The sequence below is a fragment of the Heliangelus exortis genome, chromosome 3 (genome assembly GCF_036169615.1).
Source record: "Heliangelus exortis chromosome 3, bHelExo1.hap1, whole genome shotgun sequence".
NCBI classification, from domain to species: Eukaryota; Metazoa; Chordata; class Aves; order Apodiformes; family Trochilidae; genus Heliangelus; species Heliangelus exortis.
Window position 1 is genome coordinate 5869492 of NC_092424.1, and position 27456 is coordinate 5896947.

At 41.1% G+C, this 27456-nt stretch overlaps 2 protein-coding genes across 7 annotated transcripts in view; one reads left to right on the forward strand and one right to left on the reverse strand.

The window, feature by feature from the left end:
- Positions 1–1772, forward strand: part of TBCE (tubulin folding cofactor E) — a 51343-nt gene extending 49571 nt beyond the window's left edge. For 4 of the 5 annotated variants that reach the window (XM_071739017.1, XM_071739018.1, XM_071739016.1 and 1 more), the window contains 2 exons: positions 1036–1127; positions 1397–1772. In XM_071739017.1, coding sequence (XP_071595118.1) covers positions 1036–1127; positions 1397–1489 — 185 coding nt within the window. In that variant the 3' untranslated portion in view covers positions 1490–1772. Of the gene's footprint in view, positions 1–1035; positions 1128–1396 lie in introns of those variants that run through there. The other variant, XR_011724909.1, reaches the window with a different exon arrangement.
- On the reverse strand, positions 229–26399 carry B3GALNT2 (beta-1,3-N-acetylgalactosaminyltransferase 2). 2 transcript variants are annotated; one of them, XM_071739020.1, is made up of 12 exons: positions 26102–26399; positions 17292–17385; positions 15887–15987; positions 14606–14799; positions 14333–14428; positions 10116–10226; positions 9446–9524; positions 8013–8196; positions 6505–6630; positions 3771–3930; positions 3306–3362; positions 229–2886 (listed from the first exon to the last, which is right to left on the reverse strand). In XM_071739020.1, the coding sequence occupies exons 1-12, from the start codon at positions 26202–26204 to the stop codon at positions 2752–2754; spliced, it is 1440 nt and encodes a 479-aa protein (XP_071595121.1). In that variant the 5' UTR covers positions 26205–26399; the 3' UTR covers positions 229–2751. The 2 variants fall into 2 exon arrangements, with proteins under 2 accessions (XP_071595121.1, XP_071595120.1); XM_071739019.1 differs by having other exon boundaries at positions 17292–17439; positions 26102–26397.
- Positions 26400–27456: the final 1057 nt, after the last annotated feature.

Consider the following 27456-nt stretch of genomic DNA (forward strand, 5'->3'; position numbering starts at 1 on the left):
TGGATGTATTAACCAAATAACAAGAACATGAAGCTGTATGAGCCAACTGTGTAGTCTGCAGTTCTAGCTGGGGTTTAGTGCCTAATTCTGACCTGCATCAATTTTTTCTTTTGGAAGTTTTAATGCCTGTAGTGAGACAATATTGAAACTCTGCAGTAAATCAAACTGATGCTTTAGAAAGATGTGTCAGAAAGATGTGTCAGACTGAGAGAAACAACTTACCCAAGCTTTATTCTAAAATAAAAATCACATTTATTATCACAAGTTGCATAAAATCAGATAGATACAGCTTTTACAAAAATGTTTGATAGAAAAATATTTGTCTAAGTACAATGTGTGGTATTACAGGAATAACTCACTATTGCTGTGCCTTTAGAATAAAGCTTCAAAAGAAGTGAAAGTTCAACCAAAATATTGAGTATATCTATTGCAAATGCAGGTATCACCTCTGGAACAAACTACATTTACTCATTCAAGATCCATTACAAAAAAAAATAATCCCTTCCTGTAACTGACTTCATCATTTAAACCCCTCTGCAACTCTGCTGACAGTTTGTTTGGGACTAGTTCATGTAAAACCATTTCTAAGAATGAAACTGGTTCTGCAGTGACAAGCTTTGTGCTGGGAAAGCCAATTCCTGCTAATGAGAACTTCAAGGAACAGTTGCCAGATCCAAGGAGTCAGAACCTGACTGGGGTGTCCCAAAGGTCACTTAGTTGAGCATGTAGTAAACACAACCCCCACAAAGGTCAATTATGATGCCTGCAAGACTTTAATTTGGTTTATGGGATCAAAGCACTTAACCTGTAGGAGCATATCCTGCCCTATCCACCAGGGATTCATCCATTTCCAATTTGCTATTTGCAGTTACAGTTTCAGGTACAACAGATGTTACTGCAGTGTTAGAACTGAAGCAGCATTACAGCCTTTCACTGTTGCTATAAGCCAAGTACAGTTGAAACACTCAGAACTTTGCTACAGCTCAGGGGTAGCAGCAGTTTTCTAATTTTTTTTTTTTTTTTTCCCCTTGGCAGAGTCTATGACTATTCAGAGGGTCAAAGGATTGCTCTATCGCCTCCTGAAAATCCCTGGTTCAGAACTGAAACTGTCCTATGAAAGTTCTAAAGTGAGTTAAAAATGGGTAATTCAGCAATAAAATACTGCATGCTGCTAAAGGTCAACAACATGTTCTAAAACACTACCTAATGAGACTGATTTCAGTTAAGGAGGGCAGGCTTCATGCTGCAATTTAGGACCTAATTTCATTCCTGAAATATGACAGATCCCCCCTGACTGCAACTGCCTGAGCTATATTTGGTTTACATGAACAGATTTTCAGTTAAAACTCTGATCAGGTGTTTGGTTTTTTTTCTCTTTCTTTCTTTTTTATTCTAGTTGGAAGGAAAAGAAGTTGAACTTGACAACGACTTAAAGCCTCTGCAGTTTTACTCAATAGAAAATGGAGACTGTGTGTTAGTAAGGTGGTAAAAGAAGGGATTTGGGAGGCTGAGGGAAAGCCAACACTGAAACTGCAGGAGAGTTCCAGGCTGCTCCCAGGCAGTGTGGACAGCCTGTGCCTCAACACACCTCTGGGAGAACATGAATTTCATACCTGGCACCAGAGAGCTACACAGTAAAGTTTGAAGCTCCTAAATGTAACCATCAGTCTCCACGAAAGGATTTGCCTTTGGCTGAATTGTCTTATTTGAGAGATACCAGCTGGTGTGTAAATGGTTCAATTAAATAAAACTCAAGGTAACCATTTTACCAAGATTCTGTATCACCTTTCCACTGGAGTGGTGAGAATTTGTTTTACTGAGCTTAGCACACGTTTCATTGAGATCCCTTTGCTTTTAAATCAGTGCTGCACTGAAAGAGGATCCCTGCTCTTCTCCTTTCCATCTACTTCCAAAAACCTTAAAGCAAACAAAAGTAAGACAGCAGTGATTGTAGAAATATCTACACAGCCTTAGACTATTTAAGGTCAAAATCTGTCAGACCCTTATTCTACCCTACAGCATTAACATACCACAGTATAAATAAGTTCTCAGCATCCTGCAAGGCATTGCTATTTGTTTTACATTCTTTAGTGTGCTGCTGCTCAATCTTGCTTTATTTCCTCTTGTGTGCCCTCAGATTCCTATGTAAATTCCTATCTAATATAACACATTGAGCTATCAGAAATTCCTCCAAGTTTGCAGTAGTTCAAGATTTGGTATAAGCAAACTTTGATACTGTTTTTAACTAAAGTGATGATGGTATAAAGAAATTAAGCATAAATCCTAACCCCTAGTAGTCCCAGCCCCTGCACAGATGAGGACAGTCCCTCAAACAGCACAGATTTGCTGCAGCAAGATTTACCAGAGCCCCAGGTGCTGAGCACAGCTCTGCACTGGATCCTGGTACAGCTCTAGACTGAGTTAAATCAGTAGTACTTTAGTTTACAAAAACCAGGCCAGTTGGCATTCTTATGTGCATTTATTAATTACAAGTAGGTCTCTGACTTCATATAAAAAGGAAATTTTTTTATCTTAAACATTTTGGTATTTGTCAGATCAACATTATACTATAGAAAAAGAATGGTATCAGTCCACTTGTAATTATCAAAAGGGATGTGCAAATATTGTTATACTTTAGTTGAAATCCAACATTAAAAGATACCTTAATATTCCTTACTGTTCCAAGAATGAATCCAAATATACAATTTTCCATGATCACTATATGCTACCCTGTTTCCCAAGACAAGTCCATCATCTTTCCTCACACCTACAAGGATCTCCACACAGTTCCTTTAACCTCCAGAGCTCTTTCAGTTCCTGTGGAGAGTACTGGGGGGAAGACAGCATCCCACTCTCACAGGTCTTCTCACACAACCAGAGACTGTCCTGTTAGAGAGAGAACCATTCCAATAGTTTTTCTTACAAAGAATTCAATCTTCACTTCCAAGAATCACATTTTTACTGTTTCTAGGCAACAATCTCTCCACACAAAGGCCACCAACTCGAGGTTTATGTCCCTCTCTGGTCTGCTAGACCTATTCAGAGAACTTGGAGAGTGGAGATAAGGGGTGTAGTGGTGGAGGATTGGTTTGTGGCTTTTCTTTCAAATACATCGTGACAGGTTTTTTTTTCTTTTCTGGATTTTAATCCAGTGGATGTTTGTTTAGGGTTTTTTTGTGTTTTGCTGGGGGGCGGGTGGCATTCAGGGTTGTTTTTTTTTTGAAAAAAGGTAATTTTTCCCTTTTTTAAGCTACTTGGAACAAGAGGCATCTTTCTGGAAGATCAGAGAATTTCATCAGACTTACCTGATAGCGCTTGGGTCCTACAGCTGCCATCCAGATGCCCATACTCACATCTTCACCCTGAGGGAACATATTTAAATGAAAAATACAGACATTAGCACCAGAAAAGCATGAAGTATGACTTTGTGAAGTAGAATAAGTTGCAGTAAAATAATGGTTAACTATAAAAACCTGTTTGTTTATTTTCTAATTGTCAATTAAGCCTCCCAGCTTTCCTGTGCTAATACCTTATCCTTGGAAGAGAGTAGAAAAAACAAGATTACAGCTCCAGAGGTTCTCAGTCCAAAGCAGTTGTGCTTTGACCTACAACAGACACTAAGTGCAGCAACCAAAAGCACTCCAAAAAGCCACCATTAACCAGGAGAACCCAACACTGACACTTGAGCAATGTTCTTTCCAACTCATCCAGTACACCTTCTGCTCCCCAGCCCAGTTTAAGAAAGAAAAACTGAACCATTGCTTAAGTACCTGATATGTCTTTAATCTGTCAGAGTTGCTTGCCAGCCACTGAACAATGTCTTTAGAGATGACATAGCCAGACCCACAGGCAAAGGCTGGATATGCAGGACTTGGGTACTCCAGCTCTTGCCACTTCCCAGTGCGATCAACTGCCCAGTTTAGTCTGAAACTGAAGAGGATGTCAGATGTGAGATGTTTATACAGAGCCCTCTGTGAGACCTGTGAACACTGCTAACAACTGAAGTAACACTAAAAAATATTAAGAGGAAGTAGAAGGTGATCCTAATTATAGTACCTGGCCTTATTTCTCTGGGGCACACACCAAATCACAAAAGCTGAAAATGTAACTCTAGTTTGGTCTCAGTCTTGGGTAATCAGAGAAAGTTCTCAGAACAGACACAAGCACAACACACTCAGGTCTTCAGCATCTCTGCACCCACGGGTGGGTTCTGATCCAGGTAAAGGCAAGTGGCTTACCTGTGTTTTGTGAGACCTTCAGTGGCCAAACCTCTTTGGTTATAAACACCAAGTTACCTGGTGCCTCCAGCAGCCTGGCACTCCCAGCAATGTTACACAACTCATTTTCCTGATAAAACAAGTGGCTGCTTAAAAACCCCTTCCCCAAATGAAACTCAACAAAGCAGATGGCCAGCAAAGGCTGCCACCACTGAACTACAAAAAGCAGTCACCTTCTCTAAGGAAGATTGTACTTACAGCTCAAGCCAGCAGTGCTCTATCTGCACAGCCTCTCCACACCATCTCCCCTTCTTCCCCAGGCAGTGTGGCAGTAGTTGTTGGTTGCTAACAGGCTGCCAGGGACCCTGTCAGATTGCTGTGTCAGGCAGGGAGCAATGTCCTGCTGCTCTTCTTGTTCAGGAACAGGCTGCTACTGCACTCCTCTTACCTTATAAACACTTCATGCACCCCCAGCTAAGTGGCACAGCTGTGGTGATGCAGCAAGCTCTCTCCCTTTTTGCAAAGAGGTTTAAGCATTGCTGGATTCATCATGAGCACAAGCAGGTAAAAGCTTTATTTAGTGAGCTACTAAGAACTGTCACCTGACAACAGCTCCATAAGGGAGGAATTATAATTACAATCCTAATATAAATATATTTTATAGTTATATATTAGATTATAGTAACAATAATTATTGATCAGTATACTATAATAAATCACTAATAGATTATTAATGGTAGTACTATGTTTTATGTATTCTAATATAAATAATTATACTCCATTGTACTGAGTGGCAGATCTGTTATCAGACTTCACACATTCACAGCTGAAACTGACATGATAAAGCACCAAGGAGATAAAAGTCACATCTGATACCTGAACTCACCTCAGCCTCAGTATCTTCCACTCTTGGCAGTCACAGCAGGAAGGGTGCAGCCCCCTCAGACTGAGGGGCACCTGCTTTATTATTAATCATTTATACTTCTGTAGTGATTTCAGGGTTGTTCACTGCACCTTACAATTAATAAAAAACTTCAAGTATCTGAAAGTTTTTTGGGGGCCTAATTAAGGTCAAGAAAAGGTGTTCTGAATTCCCACTGGCTTCCATAGCATGGCCATAGATGGGCCAACTTCAGTGAATTGCTTTTTTGTTTACAGCATTCATGTTACATTCAATCTCCTTCAGAAAGAGCTTGGTACATTCTACCCCATCATAAATTTAATTTGCTCATCTCTCAAAGACACCTCTCTCATGCCTGTGACTAATCTTTTGACTGCAGTTTTAAAAGAAAATAGCATTATATTAAGATAATAATATCCTTTCCAAGAGGAACCAAAAGTTCTGAAGTAGCATACCTGGGCCATTTGTTTTTTCCAGCCTGCAGTCCTGAAATGCTCATGATTAGCTAAGATAACCTTTTAAAATGGTGATATAAAATTAATGAACAAATCCACTGCACAACAGAAACTGGGATCAGAAAAGGGCTGTTAGCTGACATCACATACAAGCACTGCTCAGTCCAAAGCATTCCCTTCCCAGCTTCAATGAGGTCTCACCCTTTTTTTCTGCTAGAGTAAGCTGATCATTTCAGAATTCACTAGAACTAGGTTAAGTTTCTTCCAATAAAGGAACTGATTAAGTATTAACATTATAAGGAACACTGAACAACAAACAAGAAACTAGAGAGCAAGCTTAGTAAGACACTGATCATTCTGAGCCACCTAATTATACACAAATTTCATACAGGAAAGGGAATTTCACTCTAGAATTCATGAATTAGAGCTACCAATTCAGAGAGCAGCAAAATGGGTAGCAAGGCCTGTCATAGACAGACTTATAAATAAAGTGCTTAAAATAAAGTGCTGTCTATAAAGGCAATTTTGTTTCTCCTGTTTACCCCTCAAGCCCTCCAGAGAAATCACAATGGCCTCAAAAAACATTTACAGTTCTAGAAAATATTTGTCTTTTTACTTTACTGCTGGAATACTTTTATTTAAGTACCACAACAAAGACATTTACAACACATTTTAAAACTAGGAGAGATATTCAGCAAGTTCAACTCTGGAAAGCTATTGTGAAGGACCAGTTTCTGTATTCTGAGATTTAAAGTTTTACACATACCAAAGCCCTGCTTTTTCTATGTAGCTCCCAAAGGCAGGAAAGTGGAAGCCACATGAAAACAGACTTAAAGCAATAAACCATTCATTAAAGACATGGTATGTCTTGAGACAAGTTAAAAAAAAAAAAAAAAAAAAAAAAAAAAAAAAAAGAACAAAACCAACTCACTTTCCCCACCAGATGTTTGGCCTGTCCAATTTCTTCTGCATTATCCTGTTAAAAACAGCCTCCAAATCAATGTAACAGTCATCATCTGTCTTCAGCAACAAATCAAAACTTGTTGATTCAACTGTCCTGTAACAACAACAAAAAAAGTGATGAAATGCTGAGCTGCAGCCCACAGTTACACAACAGAACACTCCACGAGTTTTTTGGGAAGCAGAGGGGGAAGGAAGAGGGAAGGAATGTTTTTCCTGCTCTTGACTTTTAAATATTTTCCCTGACAAGCTGACTGCTTGTCCTACAGAAAAGGAGCTGCAGCCTACAATGATCTCACAGCCTGGATTTGTGTATGAGCTGAAGAAAAAAAATCTTGAAGTTTTGTTCTCCAGGACAGATGGTGGATTTACTAATGAATCCATCTTAAACAGCACTGACCCCAGAAGGATATGAAGCCCTGATGATGACAGCAGCACAGCTGTGAAAAGCCCATGGCTACGTGGCATTCTCAGGATGAAGCAGTCAGAAGAAACATCTGTGGAAACAACTTGGTACTTACTCTTCCTCAGTAAAGTATCCCTTCAAATATGAAAAAAAGTAATCTTAAGCTGTCTGAAATGTCTGAATATCTATCACTTGAAAATAACCAAAAAAGCTTGAGATTCTAGGGATTATTCCTGGGTTGATTAATAAGCATTGGTTTGCAAGGGTAAGTTCTTGTAACAAGAAAGGCATTTTCCTTAAGCCTTTTATTACTAAATCTTGAAAAATTTGCTAACAAGGAAGAAATGACCACAAAGATCTAAGTGCTGACATTTGAACTCTGTTATTAGAACTGAAAGACCATGGTTACATTCATAACCATGACATTTGTTAAATAAATGCATCATCTTTCAAGCAATTAAGTCTGCCAGCTATATTTCTTACTCCACAGCAACATCAATCAATTAAAACAGTTGTCTCAGAGTAGTGGAAAGAATTGCAAATTAGAGGCAGTAAATTAATAGATTCACCACTATGTAATACACTGTGAAAATTCTTTCTTTAACTTTCCTTCTCTCCTGTTCACAAACTTTTTATCCTTTCCCTCCACTCAGCACTGGTGAGGCCACATCTGGAGCACAGTGTGCAGTCTGAGGCTCTGCAGTACAAGAGAAACTCTGAGTATCTGAGCTGGCCAAAACCCAGCCTTTAAAAGAGTAAAACTGCTAGTTTTTAGTCAAACTAATTAAAAAAAGTTACAAGGAGACATGAAAATTTTCACACCTGAACTCTTAAGAGCCTGCCTTGCCATCTCATGCTTATTTCAGGCACCAAGGTCCAGCAGGCAAGAAATACAGATGCTGTTATTTCACTCACTACATTCCCCCAGAACTGTGAGAGAAATAGGGTTTCATGAAGTAAATCACATAAAGTATGGATTTCATGGAACCCATCAGATAATAAATGTAACAAACTGGATCATCTTGCACTACAAACACCAATATTCCTGAGAGAAAAAATACTTTTCAACTTACCACCTGTAGAAGTTCAGCAGTTTGGCTGGAACAGTTCTGTAAGTGTCAATAACATCTACAAAGACAATGTCATCATAGGTACTGCTTTCTTCCTTTAATAAAGCATCTTCTTTTTCAAGACTTTTTATGTGACTTGCAAACCTTTCTGGGCGAGTATGGAGGCTTTTTAACAGAGCATCACCTTCTGAAAAGAAACAACACCCATGGTTAAACAGAGATGCCTCATGTTTCACAAGCTTCTCTTGGATCATACAAAAAAGCTGAGAAGTGTTCAACCCTATGGGGTTATGAAAATCCTGCAATTAATTAAAAATTTATCAAACGTTGAAAGTTGCAGAACAACAGAGAAACACCTTTTTGCATAAGGACTGATAGAGAAAATTTAAAGTAAAAAAGTATTATCTTTTCAGTAATAAAAGTATTCAACTTCTTAAGATTCTTCACATTAAAGAGCTGTCTGGGGCTTCACTATTACTCCTACCAGTAGAATAAAAAGCTACTGTTATATAAATTATTCCCAAGTATATATATCTAGTGCAAAAAAATACACCCAAAGCAAAAACCCAAAAGCCTATGCTAAATATAATACAATTTATTATATTTTGATATATCATAGGTGGTCCCTGCTGAACCACACCTCATAACTGACTGCAGGTAAAAGCTAAAAAAATATTAGAAGACTACTGAAGTTCTTGGTAAGAAAACAGAATGTGGTAATGGAGAACTTTTTGACAAATAGGATAAAAGGGCTTTAGCACACCTCAGGTTTAGGCTCCTACACAGATGACAAGGTAACAGGGCTGCCCATATACATGTGCCAGGCCTAAAACACTGGCATCACACTCTGAAAGTCACTGCTTATGTTGGCTATGATGGACCAACAAGAACACATCAGCTCTACTGCTTTGTGGCCCAAATCTTAACTGGAAAAAGCTCCTTTAGTCTCTGAACATCGTGCTGAACTAAGTGTAAAACAGCAAGAGCAGGATGAAAAAGAAGGCTGTACTAGGCAGTCACTGTTTCACAGCAGTTAGTATTAAACATTAATGACAAAATACTTCCCACAGTAGCAGGACTGGAAAAAAAAAGGTAAAATTACTGGAGAAAGATATTACTGTGCAACGTTTCTCAACTTGGGTTTAGGTAACAAAAGGCAAGGACAGAGAAGATACTTTAGGTAAAAATTGTGGTTTTGTTAATAAAAAGACAAAGGGATGCAAGTCAGCTGGAGCTCCTGACAAAGGGCAAGCAGAGAACTTCTACATCAGGACACTGACATTAGGCATAAAAAGACAGAAAGAGATTGCTTCTACCGAAAGAAAACTTAGGGTTATCAAGTTCATAGAGATAGTATGAATATTACCTCAGAAAAGTAATTTATAGTTTTTGTTTTATCACTATGTCAAATGTTATGCAACACTTTGCAGACTTACCTTGAATAGTGTAGATAAAACCACCTGCTATTCCCTCCACACCTTCTGTGAATTCATGTGGCAGTGACCCTTCCCCTGCCTGCCAGAGACAGATTAATGGAAAGAAATAATTCAGTTCATCTCTCATTACTGATGTGGTTTTCCCTGCAGTTTTAAGGTGTGTTTTCTGGCAACTGAGAAGGAAACTAATTTAATGATCTTCTGGTTAGGTATAAGATTTTTAACTGTAAAGTTCTGTGGCATTTTTTGGAGCTTCACCTAAAACCTGCAGCTTTTTTTTCAGTGCCACTGAAACTTTTAGAGCTCTAGTTTTGAAGCTGAGAGCAAAATGTACTTATTCTGTCTAAATTACACAGTGTGTTTAAACAAGCAACATTTTTACAGAAGAGAGAGGCTTTTTTTTTTTTTCCACAGGCTTTTCTGCCAAAAAGCAAAAAAACCCAGGCTTAATTCCATTGATTGAGATTTTAGCACAGGATTTTTGACCTACATTTTGCCAGCTCTGATATACTGATACTGCTTCACACCTGAAGAAGACAACAAGTGAACTTTACCCCCTTCATAATGAAAGAAAATGCCACTTATTGGCAGCATTTTTTACACTCCCTTCTCCTTTTCCCAGGCAAATCAAAACTAGAAACATGATGAAAGGGAAGGTGAGGTGACTTACTGTAATGACTCTGAAAACACCCCCTCCATCATTCACCATCACTTTGTGAAGGTTTCTGGAAACAAGACCCTGAAGATCCTGGCTTTCCCACACAATGGTACCTTCAAAACTCTGGTAAAAGAGCAAAATTCTGTTATAAAGGTATTCAAAGTCTTCAGAGGAAGAAAATCAAGCAGTTTGGTGGGTTTTTTTAATTTTAAAATAGTCAACTTCAGGCAGCATATAGCTTGAATGCTCAACATATGTTTTACTTACACTTCAACAAAAAATGTTGCACATAAAAGAAATAAAACTGCAAAACTCTGTAGCATGTATTTATGTTTTTAAGATTCATCGTGGATCTCTGTATGAGGAATATTAAAATTTTAACAGAAGCCCAGTGTAAAAGGCTTTGGCTTTCTATCATCATTAAGTTAGCACTTAAAGGTGACCTGAGGTGGATTTTTAAAAATCAACTACAAAATCCCACATTAAAAAGAGAGTATGTTAAAACAGAGTTGGAAATAAGTGCTGCTGTTTAGTTATCTGCCAAAACCAGAGATCTGAGATTCAATCCTGACAGCAGCAAAACACAAAGGAAAATACAGCCAACTTTATCCTGGCAAAGCTGTCAGAAGCTACTGTAGGAGAGGCGCAGAACTCTGACCTTACATCTTGGCTGGTGGGGAAAGGAGGGAGAGGTGAATATCTTTAAAATTTTCTGGTTTTAACTGTCAATTTAAGTTATGTCAGTCAATGGCTTTTAAATAGAGAGATTAATACATATTACACACATACACCTGTGTGTGTGTGTAAATCCTTGCATTTCACCTCAGCTTGAAGCTAATCCACCTAACAGGCCAACTACTGCCCAGTTTATACAAGACTACCCCTGAAGACCCCTAAGAGCATGCAAAGGGACAAGTAGCATGGTGTACAGGTAACAGGACTGATAGTATTGCATTTTTTCATCTTTTAAAAAGTGATTTCACCCATATGACAAGGCAGAATAAAGCAGCTGTAGGGCTATCATACCCCTGACTGCTAGATGAGTGCATTCCATTTTGTTTCTCCCAATTTCACAGGAAAAGACATGGCAGCCAGTGTGGAACAGAGAAACAACTTGTTTTAGTGATTGGCAGATGCATCTCCTTTGCTGTAGAAAGTCTGTATACTTGACACACCATTAAGTCCAAGCTTGGAGCTCAGCTCAGTTCTTGCTTTCCTCTAGAAGTAGGTCTTAATATCCACAGCAGGCTCAGTACTTAATGACAGCTGCATATTTCAGAAGTCTCCCATCTATTATTTATAGTGCCAGCTTTATAATCTAATAATGGAGCTTGACAGTGTTTATTCAAGCCTGACTTGCATGCTCAGTGCCTTCCCTTTGTTTGTTTAACTACCTGTCAGTTATCAAAACAAATGAGCCACTAACTAAGACTTTTTTTCAGTGGCAGGACCCCTGAACACCTGCACAGTAAAACCCATTTGCTCAATTTCTCCATTTGCAGTGGCTGTGAGCTCCCATTCTAATGTCTTCTGTAGTGACAGGGCTCTAATCCTACTTCTGTGCTGTGTGTACAGACACAACCTCTGGTAAGCTGTTCAGTGACCCTGAGAGTCCCTTCACTCCTCAAACAGAAACAGCAGAATTCTCACCACTGACTATTACTGATACAGGCTTCAAACATGTATCAAGAGTCTTAAATCAGTTATTACCAGTGAACCTCAGTGCAAAGTGTCCTAAAGCTGCAAACTATCATTATTTTCCAGGTTGACAGCCTTGTAAGAAAATTTTCTAATGGCTTTAGCCTTCAACTATTCTTATTCTAAGCCATTTAATATAAGCTGAGGTATGAAAATGCTTGAAGCAAAATATTAGTGGTGCACCTGAGACTGCATCATCTGTTTTTCCCCATCTAAATTCCAGTCCTGCTGCTGCCAGAGTGCAGTGGCATTTGCAGTGAATACTGAACAGGTGTACTGACATAATGCAGCTCTGCCAAACTCCTTTCCTAATGTTCAACAGTGCTGTGCTTTTTGATTCTCCAGCTACTCCCCATTAGTAATACAGCATATGCATAGCAGGGAGACCCATTTTCATGCAAGCAGTCAGAGGCTTTTTGACAAAATAAGTGCATTGCTAAGGCCTGGCTGTAAGAGCCCCTGTGTGAGTTTTAGTTATCTGCTGGTGGTTCTGCTCTTCTGCGTTTTCAGTCATTCCAAAGCTGAATGATCAATTCTGTCTCTGACAATCTGGCTTGCCAGATGCCTATTGTAATGCTGCAATTCCCTCCCTTTGCCCAGGATGAGCAGAAAGAGCAGCACTTCAGCTGGAAGACGAATGAAGCACTTCAGTAGTCTGTACAATCCATTACTTCTTGAAGGTGGAAAGGCAGAGAATGGATATTGTCTCATAAACCATCTCGTGGCAATTAAACAACTCACTAAATGTAATGCTCTCAAGAAAGCAGGTAGGAACACGTGGGCATTCCATCTCCTCTGAATCATCTTGTATGGGTTCAGCATCCTAAGTATCACAGGAGACTACAAGCTGTGCATAAACCCTATTAATCTACATTAGAAACATCATGTTATTCTGTAAGCATTCAGCACGAAACGTATCAGATTAAGGAAGCCCACACAAAGAAATATATGAATACTAATATCCCCTTCCTAAATGAAATACTCCCCATCTGCCTCTCAGGATAAATGCAGTCATTTGTAGCAAAATTACAACTGCCTAGATTTTTAGTATCTCAGTCTTACAGGGAAAATGCTTACATGTCATCCTACCAAATTACTGGGTAGCCAATAGGCATTTTAAAAAAGTGAAACCCCTGAACCATTTTGGTATCAAATTAGATTCTCAAAACTACTGCTCAAACTACTGCAAGAGGTCTGCTCACCCAAAAGGTCTCTTGTCAATATAACAAACTTGGATAATATTCAGTAAAAACAGCCTGAGGTGATTAAACAATTAATCAGCTGCAGATTGCTCTCAAAAAGAGCAGGTTTCCAAATGCATTCATTCTTACAAAGCCAGAGGAATATGTCAGGGATTAAACTGGCCTCAAACGTCCTCTCCTCTCCATCCTTTCTTGCTCCATTCTTTCATAGAACACTTCATTTTTACCATAACAAAACAACCCAGACCTAAACACAACTTCCAGATACAGCAGCAAGGGCCCAGTCATATAGGAGAATATTTAAATGAAGAGAAGAAAGAGCCTAAAATGTCAGCTGACACATCTTGTGAGACATCACTGGTTCATCACTGGGAACAATTCCTTTACCTGGACACAAGTAGGTTCTATATCCCTGTACCAAAATGGTACTCTTGAACTGAACCCCAAGTGCCAAGGAGGATTAAAAAATAATAATAATAAAAAAAAGAAGACACTAGACTCTGCCTCATTAGCTTATCAAATGGTATCTGAGGACAAGCAAGCTACCATTCACTGCTGTCCAAAAAGCAGTTTTCTACCAAACTTCTGAGGGGCACCTACTGAAAACCAAAACAAAACAAGCAAACTTCTGCCATAGGATGTTGACAGGTTTTAAAACCCCAAATGTCAGTCTTCTGTGCACCACATACTCTGCCTAGTGTATCCCAGGTAGACAGTACTAAAGATCTTCTAGAAAAAGTTCTAATACTTGTTTCCTTGCACAGCTCAATGACTGATTCTTCACTAGTTCTGCCTGAAAATGAATAAACAAAATTTCAGTAGCCCTTAGTAAGAGCTGCTTGATTAAAACTATTCAACTAACACTGTCATTGCAAATGTTACACATCATATCTTGCTGTTATGTCCAAGACATCAGAAGCAGAGAACTCACTTCCAGCTGTTCCCTAGAAATTTGCACCATCCTCTCCTCCCTGTCTTGTGTACTTATGTCTGAAAAAGCAGTAAGGAGAAAGAAATGTCCAATTCTCTGCTAAACTCTCCCACAGAATGGAAGCAGGCAGAATTTTCACTCAGTAACTGAAAAGGTTTCTGAAATTGCTACTATTTGTCAATGTACTTTTAAAATCAATTTGTATTTCTCAGGCTTTTGCTTTATAGGTACTGGTGACTATGAGATGGTGAAATTCTGGATTTTAGCATATCCCCTCAACTAACATTCTAGAGGTTTTTCACTTGTCCTTTTCTGCCTCAAGTAAAGGCCAGTTTTAATCAGTCAGTCTCTTCAGCTGACTTAAAGAGAATTGCAGGCAGTTCCAGTACTGCACATACCTCTGGCAAAATGAACTGCTCCACTGGCTTGTACCACAATCTGTTCACTTGCACTCCACAGCTCGGAGGACTGAAGCGAGCACTGAAGAGAGCTTCCTGTGAACAACAGAAAATAAAAAAAAAAAAGTTAAAAAAAAAAAAGAAAAAACAAACAAAAAGATACATCTAAAGTTCTGTGTGATTATACAAATCTTTATCATCTCAGTTACTACCTTAGCAAAACTTTTATTCTCCTAACAGTGAGCTTTCAAAAGATACCCATAGTGCTCTTACCTCGTGTTCTGCCTGGTACAGTTTTACAGTGATGTTTCTCTGAAATCCCACCCCATCAGCTTCATAAAATACCCCAAGACTGGTAATGACAATGGGGTAGAGTACACGAAAATTCACACTGACAACTCTGTCTTCCAACAGCACAGAAGGTTCATCCTCAGGGAGACTGAATGCTTCAATTTCCTGATTCAAAACTGAAGGAAACAGAAAGGACAGAGGTCATGCTAGAAAGCTTCATAGTTCTAAAGCTGGATACCCACTAAGCACCCTGGATATATGCACATATTCTGATTAATTAGCACAGCTCACAGGTGCACAAGGATAGCCAAATGCTGGAGGATAAGAAAATACAACTTGCTGGAGACTGCAGCAAGGAGAAACTCAGAGTGATCCAGCAATCTGAAGGCTACCAGCAGTTGCAAGCCAGTGCCTACATATCCACAGGGAAAAGACTAGAAACAATAAATCCACATAATGAAGACAAAAATGCCATTTGACTGCATGAATATCTGTGTATATTAAAATAATTATTCATGTATAAAAATGGCATACACCTCCACTTAATTCAGCTGTTTTTTGGCATTATTGTCTCCCTAAGCCTTGAGGTAGCCTTTATTCTTGGGAGATTGGCTAAGCAGTTGATGTTGCCATTCAAAGAGAAAGTAACAGAAGTTTAATTTCATGGTGAATCATGGCCTAAGTGCCAAGCAGTCCCTAGTTAACTTGCAATTAAAGAGCAAAATTAAATAGAAAAAAAAAAAAAGGTGGCAGGAAGAATTTACAATTTTAGTTAAGAATCTTTTTATGGCAACACTTAATTTTTCCCCTGTGATGTATTTCTTAATTGTTTTCTCTCTAGAGCAGAATCTGAAAAAGCTATCAGCCAGACTTGCTTAGAACTCACTCTGTCATCAGAGGAGTCCATCTGACACCTTGCCACTTTCTTCACATTTGACACTAGACCAGGCCATTTGAGCTCTCTCAAACTTCACTTTACACAGAGATGGAGTTAAAAAAGAACATTACATGGGGGACACTATCCCCTGGACACAAGGAAAATACAAATCCATTAAAAGTCTGTGGCCTCCCCCCATACTCCCAAAGATCTTTCTTTCATGCCTGTAATATTCTCAGGAATATTATGCAGCTGTTCAGACAGCAAGTTCTAGGTGACATTTACTTTCAAGACTTGCTGGCTCAGTTAAGCACTCCAAACAACTATCAGAACAGATGCTTTGTTCTAGTTCAGAGCACTGAATTTTTACAAGTTAACTGCTATACCTGGGTTGCTGATGTTCAGAAGTTTGCAGGAGTAGGGGTCTTCTCTGTCCTCCACTGGCACAGCACAACCATGAGCACCTATTATAAACTTGACAAGGACACTAAAATAATTTGGTTTTATTAACACCAGTTCTCTTCCCTCCTCCCTCCAACTTTCATAAATTTACTTCATCACAACAGCCTGTCTTTCACAGGATTAAGGCTATGAACCCCTTGAAAATCAGCAAGGAGAATGTGTACCCAGAGCAGCCACATCAATCTCCTCACAGGGGCTGAATTCCAATTCCAAACCCACGTCAGCTTTTTACGTTACACAACGAGGATGCAGGGAGATCGACAACTGGGAATGGGATTCAAGACAGCCAGCACATGAAGCAGAAAAAGACCTAAGGCAGCACTGAAGGATCCTGAAGGATCCTGCCTTTCCCTGCCTGGCTTTGTTACTTAATTTATGATTGTTTAAGTATTCTGCATTCAAAAGGCAATGAAACAAATAATAATAAGGAAAAAAACACACAGCACCAAAGTAGGAGCTGTGACTCCAGACTATTATAATGAAATGTCTCAATTTTGGGTAGCAGCAAAAGAACAGCTTGCTCTTTCCAGCCCCAATCATGGTTGTGTCACAGGCAGGAGACAACAAGCAGAATGAAGAGCAAGAGGATCCTTAGGTTGTTTTTCACCTAGCAGCTAAATATCCTCCTGGAACTCCATATAAACTCCAAAAGGTGCTTCACTCCAAAATGCATGCTTACAGCACATCTGTGAATGGTAAAGGGCCTTCAGTTCTACCAGGATGAGGTGTATCAGTGTTTCCAGGAAGAAGAAATGCAACAGAACTTTCTAAGCAAGAAAGAGCTCTCCATAGGCTGTGAGGTTTCTGCAAGCAGTCAGGAGGGGTTCTGTTGGTCATTTACACTGCAGCAGTTTGATGCACCTGATTCAGTGGGAAATCAACCTGAACAGTTGAGGCTGTTTTAAGAGATTTTTTGTGGGTCTCTCACCACGTGTGATCCTGCCTGCTTTCAGGTATCCTGCCTGACTTTGCAAGTTGGTTACCTTACGAAGTGCACAACACAACATAAAGAAAGGGGAAGTCTTATACATCACTAATGAACAGTGGCAAGTAATTGCAAAAACAAACAAAAGTGAACAGTCATTTCATTCCTTGTACAAAAGCAGTTACAGCCCAGAACAAGTATTCTTATGTATTACTAAGCAGACTTTAAAAGTTATTTTTAAATAAATTATCAGAATACAAGACGCTCACAAATAACCCTCCAAAAAAGGAAATGCTTTCCAAGAAGAAAAAAAAAAAAAAAGATAAAAGAAAAGAACAAATGAAGTTATTTAAGCACTACAGTCTTCCCTGCCCCTCAAAGCCCCAGATCACAAAAGAGATTACCGTTGGCTCAGCCCAGGATGTTCTTTCAGATGCTTGAACCAAGTGCCCCTTATAACACTGCGCAGTTCATGATTGTGTCGAGCTGACAAAACACCTACAATAACATCATAATGTTTCAGCTTCCACTGAGGAAAGAAGGCCAATGGACCTAGAAATACAAAGTGACAAAGATTTATTATTTGTACATATCACCGCAAGCAATAATGAAAACTTGTCTCAGAAGTACTGGGAACCTGAAATACTAAAACCAAGAATTACTACTGAATTCTTGATTCAGAATCAGGGAAACATTTTCAACATGCCATAATCTTCACTAGCAATTTAGCAAAATTTTACTGCAATGCACTAAGCAAGTCACTGCAGGTAAAAAACCCAAAAAAAAAAAACCTGAGAAACTATTACTCACAAAGCATGCAAGAATATAAACCTTGGGTTTGAATGACAGTTTCTTCCATTCTTCAAATATTTGCATGTCTGTCCTAAGAGCAAACTGTCCCTGGAGAACATGCTCTTGCTAGGCTTCTCTTTCCTAATCAGCCATCAGAAACCTTGTGGGCAAGCCACATGGTCCTACTGTTCCCTCTGCAAAACTCAAAACAGTGTGGGCTTTCTGCTTGCTCATTGATACCTCCTCCAGCATGATTTATCCTAAAGCCAGGAGGCTTCTCATCAGTGCTACCAAGCCTTCACTATTCAAGCTCACCATTATTTTAGCCTAGTAAAAAAATATTTAGCAAGGCCTGTCAGATTCAGAAGGATGCCCATTTTCCCCCTTCTTTCTAAAACTGCTGCACTACCTTTCTGCCTCATTTTAATCGAGTGCATCAAGGCCCATCATCAATAACCTTTCACATTTGAACATCACTCTGCCTTCACACAGGGTGTTACATCCCTGCACAGGGGAATGCTCTGGCTTCACTCACAGCTGGACATCACTGCAAATCCATTCTGTAGCTTGTGCTGTTTTAATTTAAAGATCATGAAAGCCAGACTTGATTTCAAGAAAGATTATGGAAAGACAGAGGCCTGAGAAGCTCTGACTTAGAGTTTGCAAACAGCAGGCAAGTAGCTAAAATCAATTTGCTTCTTTTAATTTCTCAGACATTCTAGAGTCAAGATAGATTTATATTTAGTTTTAGCAAAAGATTGCTTTCCTCTCATCTCACTTTTTTTTCCCCAGTAGGCTGCAGATAAAGAAAACAAATGTAAATGTGAGGGCCCACTGAACTAGTGCCTGCCACATAGGCAAGAATTTTTTAAAAGAAACCCCTTATTTTAAAGAGGAAAAAAAAAAAAACCTTCCACATCTGTGTGTACTCCCACTAGAAAGAGTTGAATTATAATCCAGATTCTATCTTCTGTTCCAGCATCCCCTTTCTCCACTTTGTCTTTTTACAGCTGCTCACTAACCTGGGACCCCACAGCACCCACCACAAGAGCTGCTGGGCCAGACCACACCAGGCATCCATCCATCCATCCATCCATCCATCCATCCATCCATCCATCCATCCCTCCAGCCTTGTAGCTCCTCCCCAAGGTGCAGCAAAAAGGCTTTGGCCCTGCTCTGCTCAGTGCTGAACCAACATCAAGAGATTTCAGACCTTTTTTTTTTTTTGGTTTAGAGGCTATTGATAAGATCCTCCACACCAGGAGAGGTACATGAGAGAGCCACATGTTTACAAGAATACAACATTAAAGCAAATTCCTTTGTTGTCTCTTAATTCCTTCTGACACATCCTTTTTCTTCACTTTTCCTTCATCTATCCTTTGATTATCCTTTAAACAGCCTCTGTAGTCTTACCCAGAAGCTTTCCAATATAAATCTCATAGGAGGACTAATGTGTTTATAGACTGCACAGGAGGTATTGTTTACACAGATTTGTTTTTTAAGATATCACTTTTAATTAGAAGCAGAACCATTTCATTCAATCAAAATTAAAAGAAAAATAAAACTAAGAGCAGAACTCTACGGGGTTACTTGACTCAGAACAGCATTAATTGGCTTAAATCAACTAAAAAACCAACCTAAAAATAAGCTACTCAAATAAAATATATATAGTTTTAATTAGTTTGTGTTTTAAAATGAGTGAAGCTTTTCCTTATGAACCATTCATGTGGGAACATTAATGCAACAGATGCTTCAGAATTAATATCCTACTGCTTTTAGAACAAACAGCTCCTTCTTGTTTTAGGCCACCTTCAGGCCTAGTAAGGTGCCATTACAGTAGTCTATATTCAGAAGGTTGTCTAACAAGGGATGTCATTGAACTTTTTAAAATCACTGAAAATAGGAAAAAAATTAAAAAAGAAAGCTTACTTGCACAAAAGCCTAATGAATAAGCTCTCTGCTTTTCCTATGGAAAAGTAGGAACAATGTGCTAAACTTTCAGGAAAAGAGATTCTCACATCCTCTGAACTAGCACTATTAAAAATGCTAAAAATGGGAGACAAAGTGAGAGGCACAGGAAAAACAAAAGACTAAGGCTACTTACTTATAAGAACAATTGAAATTATGTGAATATATATGCTTTGATACAGCATAATTTAAGAGAAAATACTGCTCACCTCCAAGACAAAAATAACAATTTAGACAAGCAATCAATACTTACCACTGGGGACCAACCTGATCTATCTTCTGTTCAATTTTGTGCAATCTTAGGCCAACATTTTAAGTGTTAGTAATAGGCTTTAAAATTACATACTGTATTACCCTTACCTTGAACTGTTTGTGCACTACAATTAAGCCTTAGAATTTCCAATTAAAAAGACCCAAAAAAACCCAAAACCAGCTGCTGAGATCCATTTAGTTCTGTATAGCAGCTGCCAAGGAGCACTATTGTCAGCTCATAGACTACTGAAGTCCAGACTGCCACAGTTTTGTGACACATAGTTAACAAAAAGTTCCTACAGAAGTTTTCCTGTGATATTTGTCAGGACAGGCCCCTGCACAGTTCTCTGATGTCTGACCATACTCTTTTTCTACTCAGTATGAGCTGCAGTTAAGATTTTGCTGGATTCTTGGTCACCATTTTTCATAAAACTGGATTTAAACACTGGTCTTTGGGACCTCCACCTGTCTGTCTAGCTTGATTGAGAGCTACCAACAGATCCAAGTTAGGGAAAGACACAGGAAAAAGTAAATAAATGAATATAAAGCACAGTGCTGCACCCTTAGAAAGCAAAGCAAAAGATGCAGAGGTGTTTCCTGCTGAGATGGCCACGGACAGAGGTCACTGCTGGCCCCCAGTCAGATCTTAACCCCCTGAGCAGCAGTCAATGCTCTTGCAGTTTTTCACCATCCCAAACCACAAAGATTAACATGCATCCTTCCTCCCTTTGAGACTGATTCTCAAGTAAAATGTCAAGTTCAAGCTGTTAATTATATTTACTGCCATCAGCTGGAGATGAAAAGACTGAGAAATCATTTAGCTTGATTTTGTCAACAAACAAGGTAAATATGATCTTGCTGCACACATCTCTCCTGATGAGCCCCCCTTACCCACTACTAAATTTGCCACTCATTTCCAGACAAGTCTGAGAATTGTCTGCAGTGCCCAAAGTGATTTAAGTTCCCACATTTCATGGAACTGGACTGGAAAGAGAAAATACATAGTGTTAGTGCTTCCACTGAGACAGTGGCTTGTGGAGACTGTCAGGCAACAGAGAACCTCCACAGGAGACTGCAAGTGTGAGCTCCACAGAAGCTTTTTATTTTTTCCTCCAAAAATAAAAATCAATGAATGGAACTAAGTAGGCCAGGCAGAAGTTATTTAGAACCCTCTCAACTCATTCACTTTGTAAGATAAGGCTAAAGTGGAACAACATCCCCCCCCCCCCCAAAAAAAAGCAAACAAACAAAAAAACCCAACTCATGATTATCTCTTCCTATTCTTGTGATTCTGTAACCACATCCCTGTTTGTCAATGCCTTTTTCTTCCGTGCTGTTTTGTGAAAGATCCAAACACAAAGGAAGGAATTAACTGAATATAAAGAAGGTTTGTATTCCCAGAATGCTGACACAGGCAGAAAAAGAACAAACCAAAGAGCAAAAGCAGCTCTTTAATCTTCTTCACTCAGTAATCTGCTATAGCTCATCTGCATTACAGGTTTCTCTGCAAACAGAGCTACAACCCCCTCTGCAATACCTGCTTTATACCACCACTGAAAATCACCAAAATGTGCACCCCTGGCTTCTGCAGGATCCAGAAGGGTCCTTTTCTCTCTTTGAGTCAGACAAGCCTTTAGACAAGCTTTTAAACAAGCTTTAGAGATCCAAAGAGGAAAACCTCTGTAGGCAGAGTTGTTTGGTTTGGTTTTTTTTACATCAACAGTATTCCCTTAATGAAACAGGACAGCAGGGTCCTTCCAAGTTGCAAAGTGACAGTATTGATGCTGATGGGATGATGGTGTTGTAAACATTAATGACAGAGCACTCGCACTCTTCCAGACAAACCTGGGCACAGTGCCATTTTTTTGAGGGGAGTGCTGGTGGAGCACAGCACCTTTATCCTTTGAAAAGTGGTTACCAGTCCCTGATGCCATGGGAAAAAAAAGCCTGCTGCCAGGGAAGGCTACTTGCTTCCTTCTGACTGTTGCCTACTCAGTGGGCAATTTAGAGGAGAACAGGTGAAGAGTCTCCTCCTGCCACAAGCCTTGTCCTCCAGCACTGGCAGAACTGTCACTCTTTTCCCCCTGCTTTAAGGCAAAGCACAAAAATGCAGCTACAGTGGTGCTCATTAGTAGCTTGCAATGTCTCAGACATCCACAGAATAACTGCATACTAAAAAAATCCCAATTCAGTTCGAAAATACTGTCAGCTTTGTTGTGTTTTCTTGGTTAATTATTTCATGTCCATCAGAGGTGAGTTGATTGTTTTTTCTGGGATGGCCCATCCCTGGAAAACAATGTCATGGTAAGATATCATAGGTGAAGGCTGGGGAACAACTTTTAGGCAGAACTGCACAGCTATGCCAATGCCAAACCTGTTGATGGGAGACTTAAAGCCACCAGCCCATTAGTCTTTACATGCCTACAAAAGATGAAATAACTCCCTGACCATCCCTAACAGACAGGCTGAACAGATTTCTGACACTTTTCAAGTATCACATTTTGGCAGAATTTCTCCTTACAGAGCACAGCATCACATGTAACCTTAGAGGGTGTTCCTACACTTTGATCTTTCAGTACTGAAAAGCCAAAAACTTTAAGCTCTCTGTCCCCCTCTCTCTCAAGGTGCTCCAGGAGAGGGACAACACTAATTCTGGAAGGCAGATCACTAAACCCCCAGCCTAACCCACCCTGTATATGGTTCCACTAGAAGAACATTCTGAACCACAGGACAACAGATGGCATACAAGCAGGTTTTTTTCAGAAAATGGTGCTTCTTCCTCTGTTGCATAACTATTCACAAGTAAAAGATTGAGTCTGACGAAACCAAAAGGGCCAATTCTTAGCTGCCACACACCCCCAGAAATGTGGCAGGAATAACGTTTTAAAGGGCATTAGCATCAGCAAAGTAGCAGTATATTAAACTGAATGTGTGGGGCATGCTAACTAATGCCCTACAGTGAGTAATTTCCTACTCAATAAGACTTGTGCCATCAATTAAAACACACAATTAGCAATGAATCCACCTGGAGTGCTAAAAGCAGGTCTGGCTGTTCTTTCTCAAGTTTCTGAGGTCATTTTATAATTAGCATTTATCTAAGAGTTTTACAAAAACTAACCAAAGCTTCCTACCCACAAACTTCCTTTCCACAGCAGTTGTTTGGAACCAGTCAGAACAGGTCTTCAATAAAACCTGAAAGCATCTTCTTGCTCAGAAGTGGGAATTACAGTCCCATTAACTGATGAACAAAAAGAAATGAGGGAGCCACCACTCAGGACACTGAGGCAAAGGCCTCTGGTGTCAGAACTGATCCTGTTTAATTTTTTTCCACTTAATAACTACTGCCTACAGGAAATGTACCCAGCATAGTGGAAATGATGATGAACGGAAAGGAGGTACTGACTTCCAATAGAGGAAGAGAAGTAATTGGGATGAGTGAAGACTGGAACACTGTTTACATTTCAAGTCATCTGAGCTACAGACAGCAAAAATTTACTGCTTTCCAGAAAGGGATGGCCTATTTTCCAAGCAGAGGTCAGAAGTACCTGAATTGCTCAGCTTGAGAAAACAAAAGTTTAAACCAGACAGGTTTGATCTCTATGGTTACGTGATGGAGATTTACTTGGAGGATAAAGGCTCTTTTAACTGAAAGGCTTAAGAACAGAAGGGCATAAACCAGTTGCAAGGAAGTTTATGCCAGAAATGCGAAAATATTTCTAATCAGGATAAGAAGCTTCTAGAACAACCTTCTCCTCAGACTGCCACAAATCCAAGTCAACAAACAAAATGCCACCTCAAGCCTTCACCCAATAACTGCAGGCTGCCTGGCTGACATTTTAAGATAAAGATCAAGAGCTGCTCATCAGAAAAAGTGAGCAGAAGTGATGGCCAGAGATTGCTATTCCAGTTTTGTCAGTCCGATCTAGAGAGTCAAAGATGTCAAGGTAAACGATCACTAAAGGAGGTTACCAACTTTTTAACAACTTTCCCTTTGTGTTTGTGTGAGCAATGACTATTGAGAGGAGAATTAAAACAGAACTTTTGTTCATTCTGCTTCTGACCTCCACTAGTAGCTAATTTTGCAACTGTTGAGACACTACACAACTACTGAGACACACAGACACTGCACAGGAATACCAAGGAATATAAAAATAACGCGTTTTAATGTCACGGTTATTGTAAAACACTGTCCTGTGATCAGATTTAATTTTTATTCATACAAGTGTTTCCAGGTAGTAGGTAATAAAGAAAAAAAAAATTAGTCAATAATTAAATGAAACAAGACTGCCTTTATCATGCAGTACCAGAGTTTCTAAAATAATTTCAGATTTCAAAAACCTTTTAATGAATATTTCCTACTCCTATATATGAGTTCATTCCTGTTTCTAAAACATGCTGAATAATAAAAAAAATACAACACAGAATATATCAGAGATAAAAGAGGTCCCTTAACTCATCCTTCTTCCCTCTGCCAAGGCAGGCACACCTACAGCTTGCATCTTCCAGAGTACTTTGAAGGCTAAGGGGCAGACTCCTCCATAAATGATCATGCAAGAATCAAACCTACAAAGAGACAGCACACGTACAATATTGACCATTTTCCTACAGATGAAAGAAGCTCCCTTTTCATAAGAGGCACCAGTTTCTCTCTCCTAATCATGAATATATGACTCAATAGGTTACAATTAAATAAACCTTGCACAAACAAAACTTACTTTCAGTATTAAAACCATTTTTTTAATATTCCAGTTATCCTAACATTATCCAATGCAACCCAGTTTCACAGTAACAAACAGACACTCCAATAATAACTGTTTGAAACAGTGAACATTTGACAAGCAAAGTTTGTAGTGGAAGGTTTCCCCTGCCAAGAGGTTGGAACCAGATGATCTTCAAAGTCCCTTCCAATCTTACCCATGCCATGATTCTATGATTCTTCTCCCCCTCCCCAACTGAGAAACTCCTGGGTTTTCTCTAGAGCTGTTTGTTAGCAAAAAACGAATTTCTGCGGAAAAGGTCATCATGAGATTCCACACTGCCACTTCCAACTACAAATTAATGCACTTGAAGTTACAAAAGCAGCACCGTGAAGGATGAGGCACAAAACCAGCCAGGCAATTCAAACGCACTTCAGGCTAACAACTAGAATTCTTTTGTAATTCAAGCGTGACTGCTGCTCATTTGCCATGCAATGGCCAGAACGGAGACACCCATAGAGCTCTGTAGCCTTCAGGGTACCCAAAATGCACCGACCTTGCACTTTTCACACCTGTGTTATTAATTACCACTGGAAACCTGCAGATTCTCATTTCCTCACAGTTGTGTGCACCCTGCACAGGTCAGAAAGTGCGGCTTTCTCTGTGAACAGGCTACTAAACAGTCCTTAGTCTCAAGTAAAAGAAAAAAAAAACCAACAAACAAACCACCATTTTTTCCTTATCGTTTTTTCAGATGTCTTGTAGTGCATTTCTTTACGTTCTCAAACCGCACCTACGGGCAGCTGACAGAAGTTTCTGTCCCAAGAGATGGGTGCTCCCACCGGGCACGCAGATCTGCGGCCTGACAAGTGCAACCCATTTTGGGAAGAGCACAAGATCAGCTCTCGGGGATCCGATTTCCCTCCAGATGGATCACGCCCCATCCCATGAATAGCTTTTTCCGCCACAGGAGTTTTTTAAAGACCACTCAGGCAAACGCGGCACGGTGCGAAGAGCCGTATTATTCCTAACGTTGGGAACGACACGAGTGGAATCGGAGGGAATCCCCTCCCCAGGCACCTCAGGGGTTCAGAAGGAGCTGCCGCCCCACCGAAAGTTCCAGCACACTCTGGGGAACCACGCACCGCGGGTGCCCCCCAGCCTGAGCCCCAGAGCCAGCGCTGCTCTCCACCGCCCGACGTAACCACCGCTGCCCCCCATAAAGCCCACGCCGGCATTCCGGGCGCTCTTCCCCACCGGGCTATCCCCCTCTCTAACCCCGGCACCGGCAGGAACCCTCCGGTAGAACCGCTGCCCCCCGCCACAGCAAGGCCGGAGCCGCCGGCAGGGCCGCGGCGTTACCCCGCGGGGCGACACCCCCGGCCCGGGTGTTTCTTTCCCCCAACCCCGCTGCCCTCGCCCTCTCCTCACCGGGCTCCTCAGGGGTCGGGGTAGCCCTTCCCGCCCGGTGCTGCCTCTGCCCCCGCCGCCAGCCCCTTCCCTACCTGCCGGGTGCCTCCCGGGGCCGCCGGGGCAGCTGAGCAGCAGCCAGAGGTGCAGCGCGACCCCGAGCGCACAGGGGCCCAGCAGCACCAGCCAGTTTCGCATTGGCCGCCGCGGCAGCCACCCCCTTCTCCTCCGCGCCGGCCTCTCCCCGCGGCGCCGGAGCCACGGCCCGAATCGGCCGCCCGCGGCTCCTCCCCGCGCCGCCGCCGCCGCTGCCGCTTTGCCGGGCCGGGCTCCGCTGCCCCGCGGCCGCCGGGAGCTGCAGTCCCGACCCAGCCCCGGCGGGCAGCGGCGGGGCGGGCGGTGTCGACGGCCGCCTACAGCCCCCACAATGCCGCGGGACGGCACGGCGAGGCCCCGGGAGGCTGAGGGGAGCGGGGACGGCTCTGCCGCGCACAGAGGGGAGGGACGAGTCGAGCCGAACCGGGCCGAAGGGGTGTCCGCGGGGTAGTGCCGTGGGAGCCCGGGTTCACCTCAGGATTCGCGTGGCAAGGGGAGCGGAGACGTCGCGGGAGGGAGGGAGTCTCCGGGGGCGGTAGCAGCGCGTTATCCTGAGGCACTGATCCCCTCTGGGGACCCGGGGTTAGAGCGGGGCTGAGCCGGGCACTGGCAGCGGGTGAAACTTCCCCCTGTAATTGTCTGCCCCTTCCAAAAAGGCAGTGTCTAGTAACGAGTAGTTTTCCAGAACAATCCTTTATTAATCCAATAAAGAGGGGAGGGTGCTTCGCTCTTTGGCCGTGAACTGCAATGGCACTGCGAAGTGTTTCTGGAGTTACTTCACTCCGTCGAGGAACAGGCTACTAGGCTGAAATTCCAGGGGGCATTTGAGAGAATCAAAGTGTCCGTAACTGCCAAGTTGGTCATGGCCAAGAAGTGATTCTTGTCCTTACAGAAGTACATTAGGAGGTGTTAATAATCCCAACTCAGGTTTGCATCCCGCCTACAGCCACCACTTCCAGCCACTGACCTGCCAGGAGGGCAGCTGGGTACAGAACATCCCGCTGGATAAAGTTGGATGGAGAAGAGCATAAGGTTATTGGCACCTTGAGAAGTTACTTGTCTCTGGTCCCTCTGAAGACAGATAACAAAAATAAATGTTTCCTGGGCTCCTGTAGGGTGAACCTACCTGAGAAAACTGATGTGGATATATAGGCAGAGGCTTCTCAGAAGATAAGGCATAAACCAGAAGTTTTGGGTAGTGGCTGTAAGGTTTAAATGAATGCTTGCTGATGGTACTCCATCAGAAACACATCATTTAGCAAAAAAACCTGACAGGCATGAAGTATAATTGAAAGAAAGGATTGAGTTTTAGGAAAAGAAGACTAAAATCTGGTTTTGAAAATCCCTAAGCCAT

What these genes read in the sequence shown, in the direction of transcription:
- B3GALNT2 (XM_071739019.1), bottom strand. Translation starts at nt 26,204, where the DNA reads ATGCGAAACTGGCTGGTGCTGCTGGGCCCCTGTGCGCTCGGGGTCGCG. An exon ending in CATCCTGGGCTGAGCCAACG is followed by an intron (nt 15,988 to 17,291) that starts GTAATCTCTTTT and finishes AAATTATTTTAG; the next exon opens with TGTCCTTGTCAAGTTTATAA. An exon ending in TGTACCAGGCAGAACACGAG is followed by an intron (nt 14,429 to 14,605) that starts GTAAGAGCACTA and finishes TGTTGTTCACAG; the next exon opens with GAAGCTCTCTTCAGTGCTCG.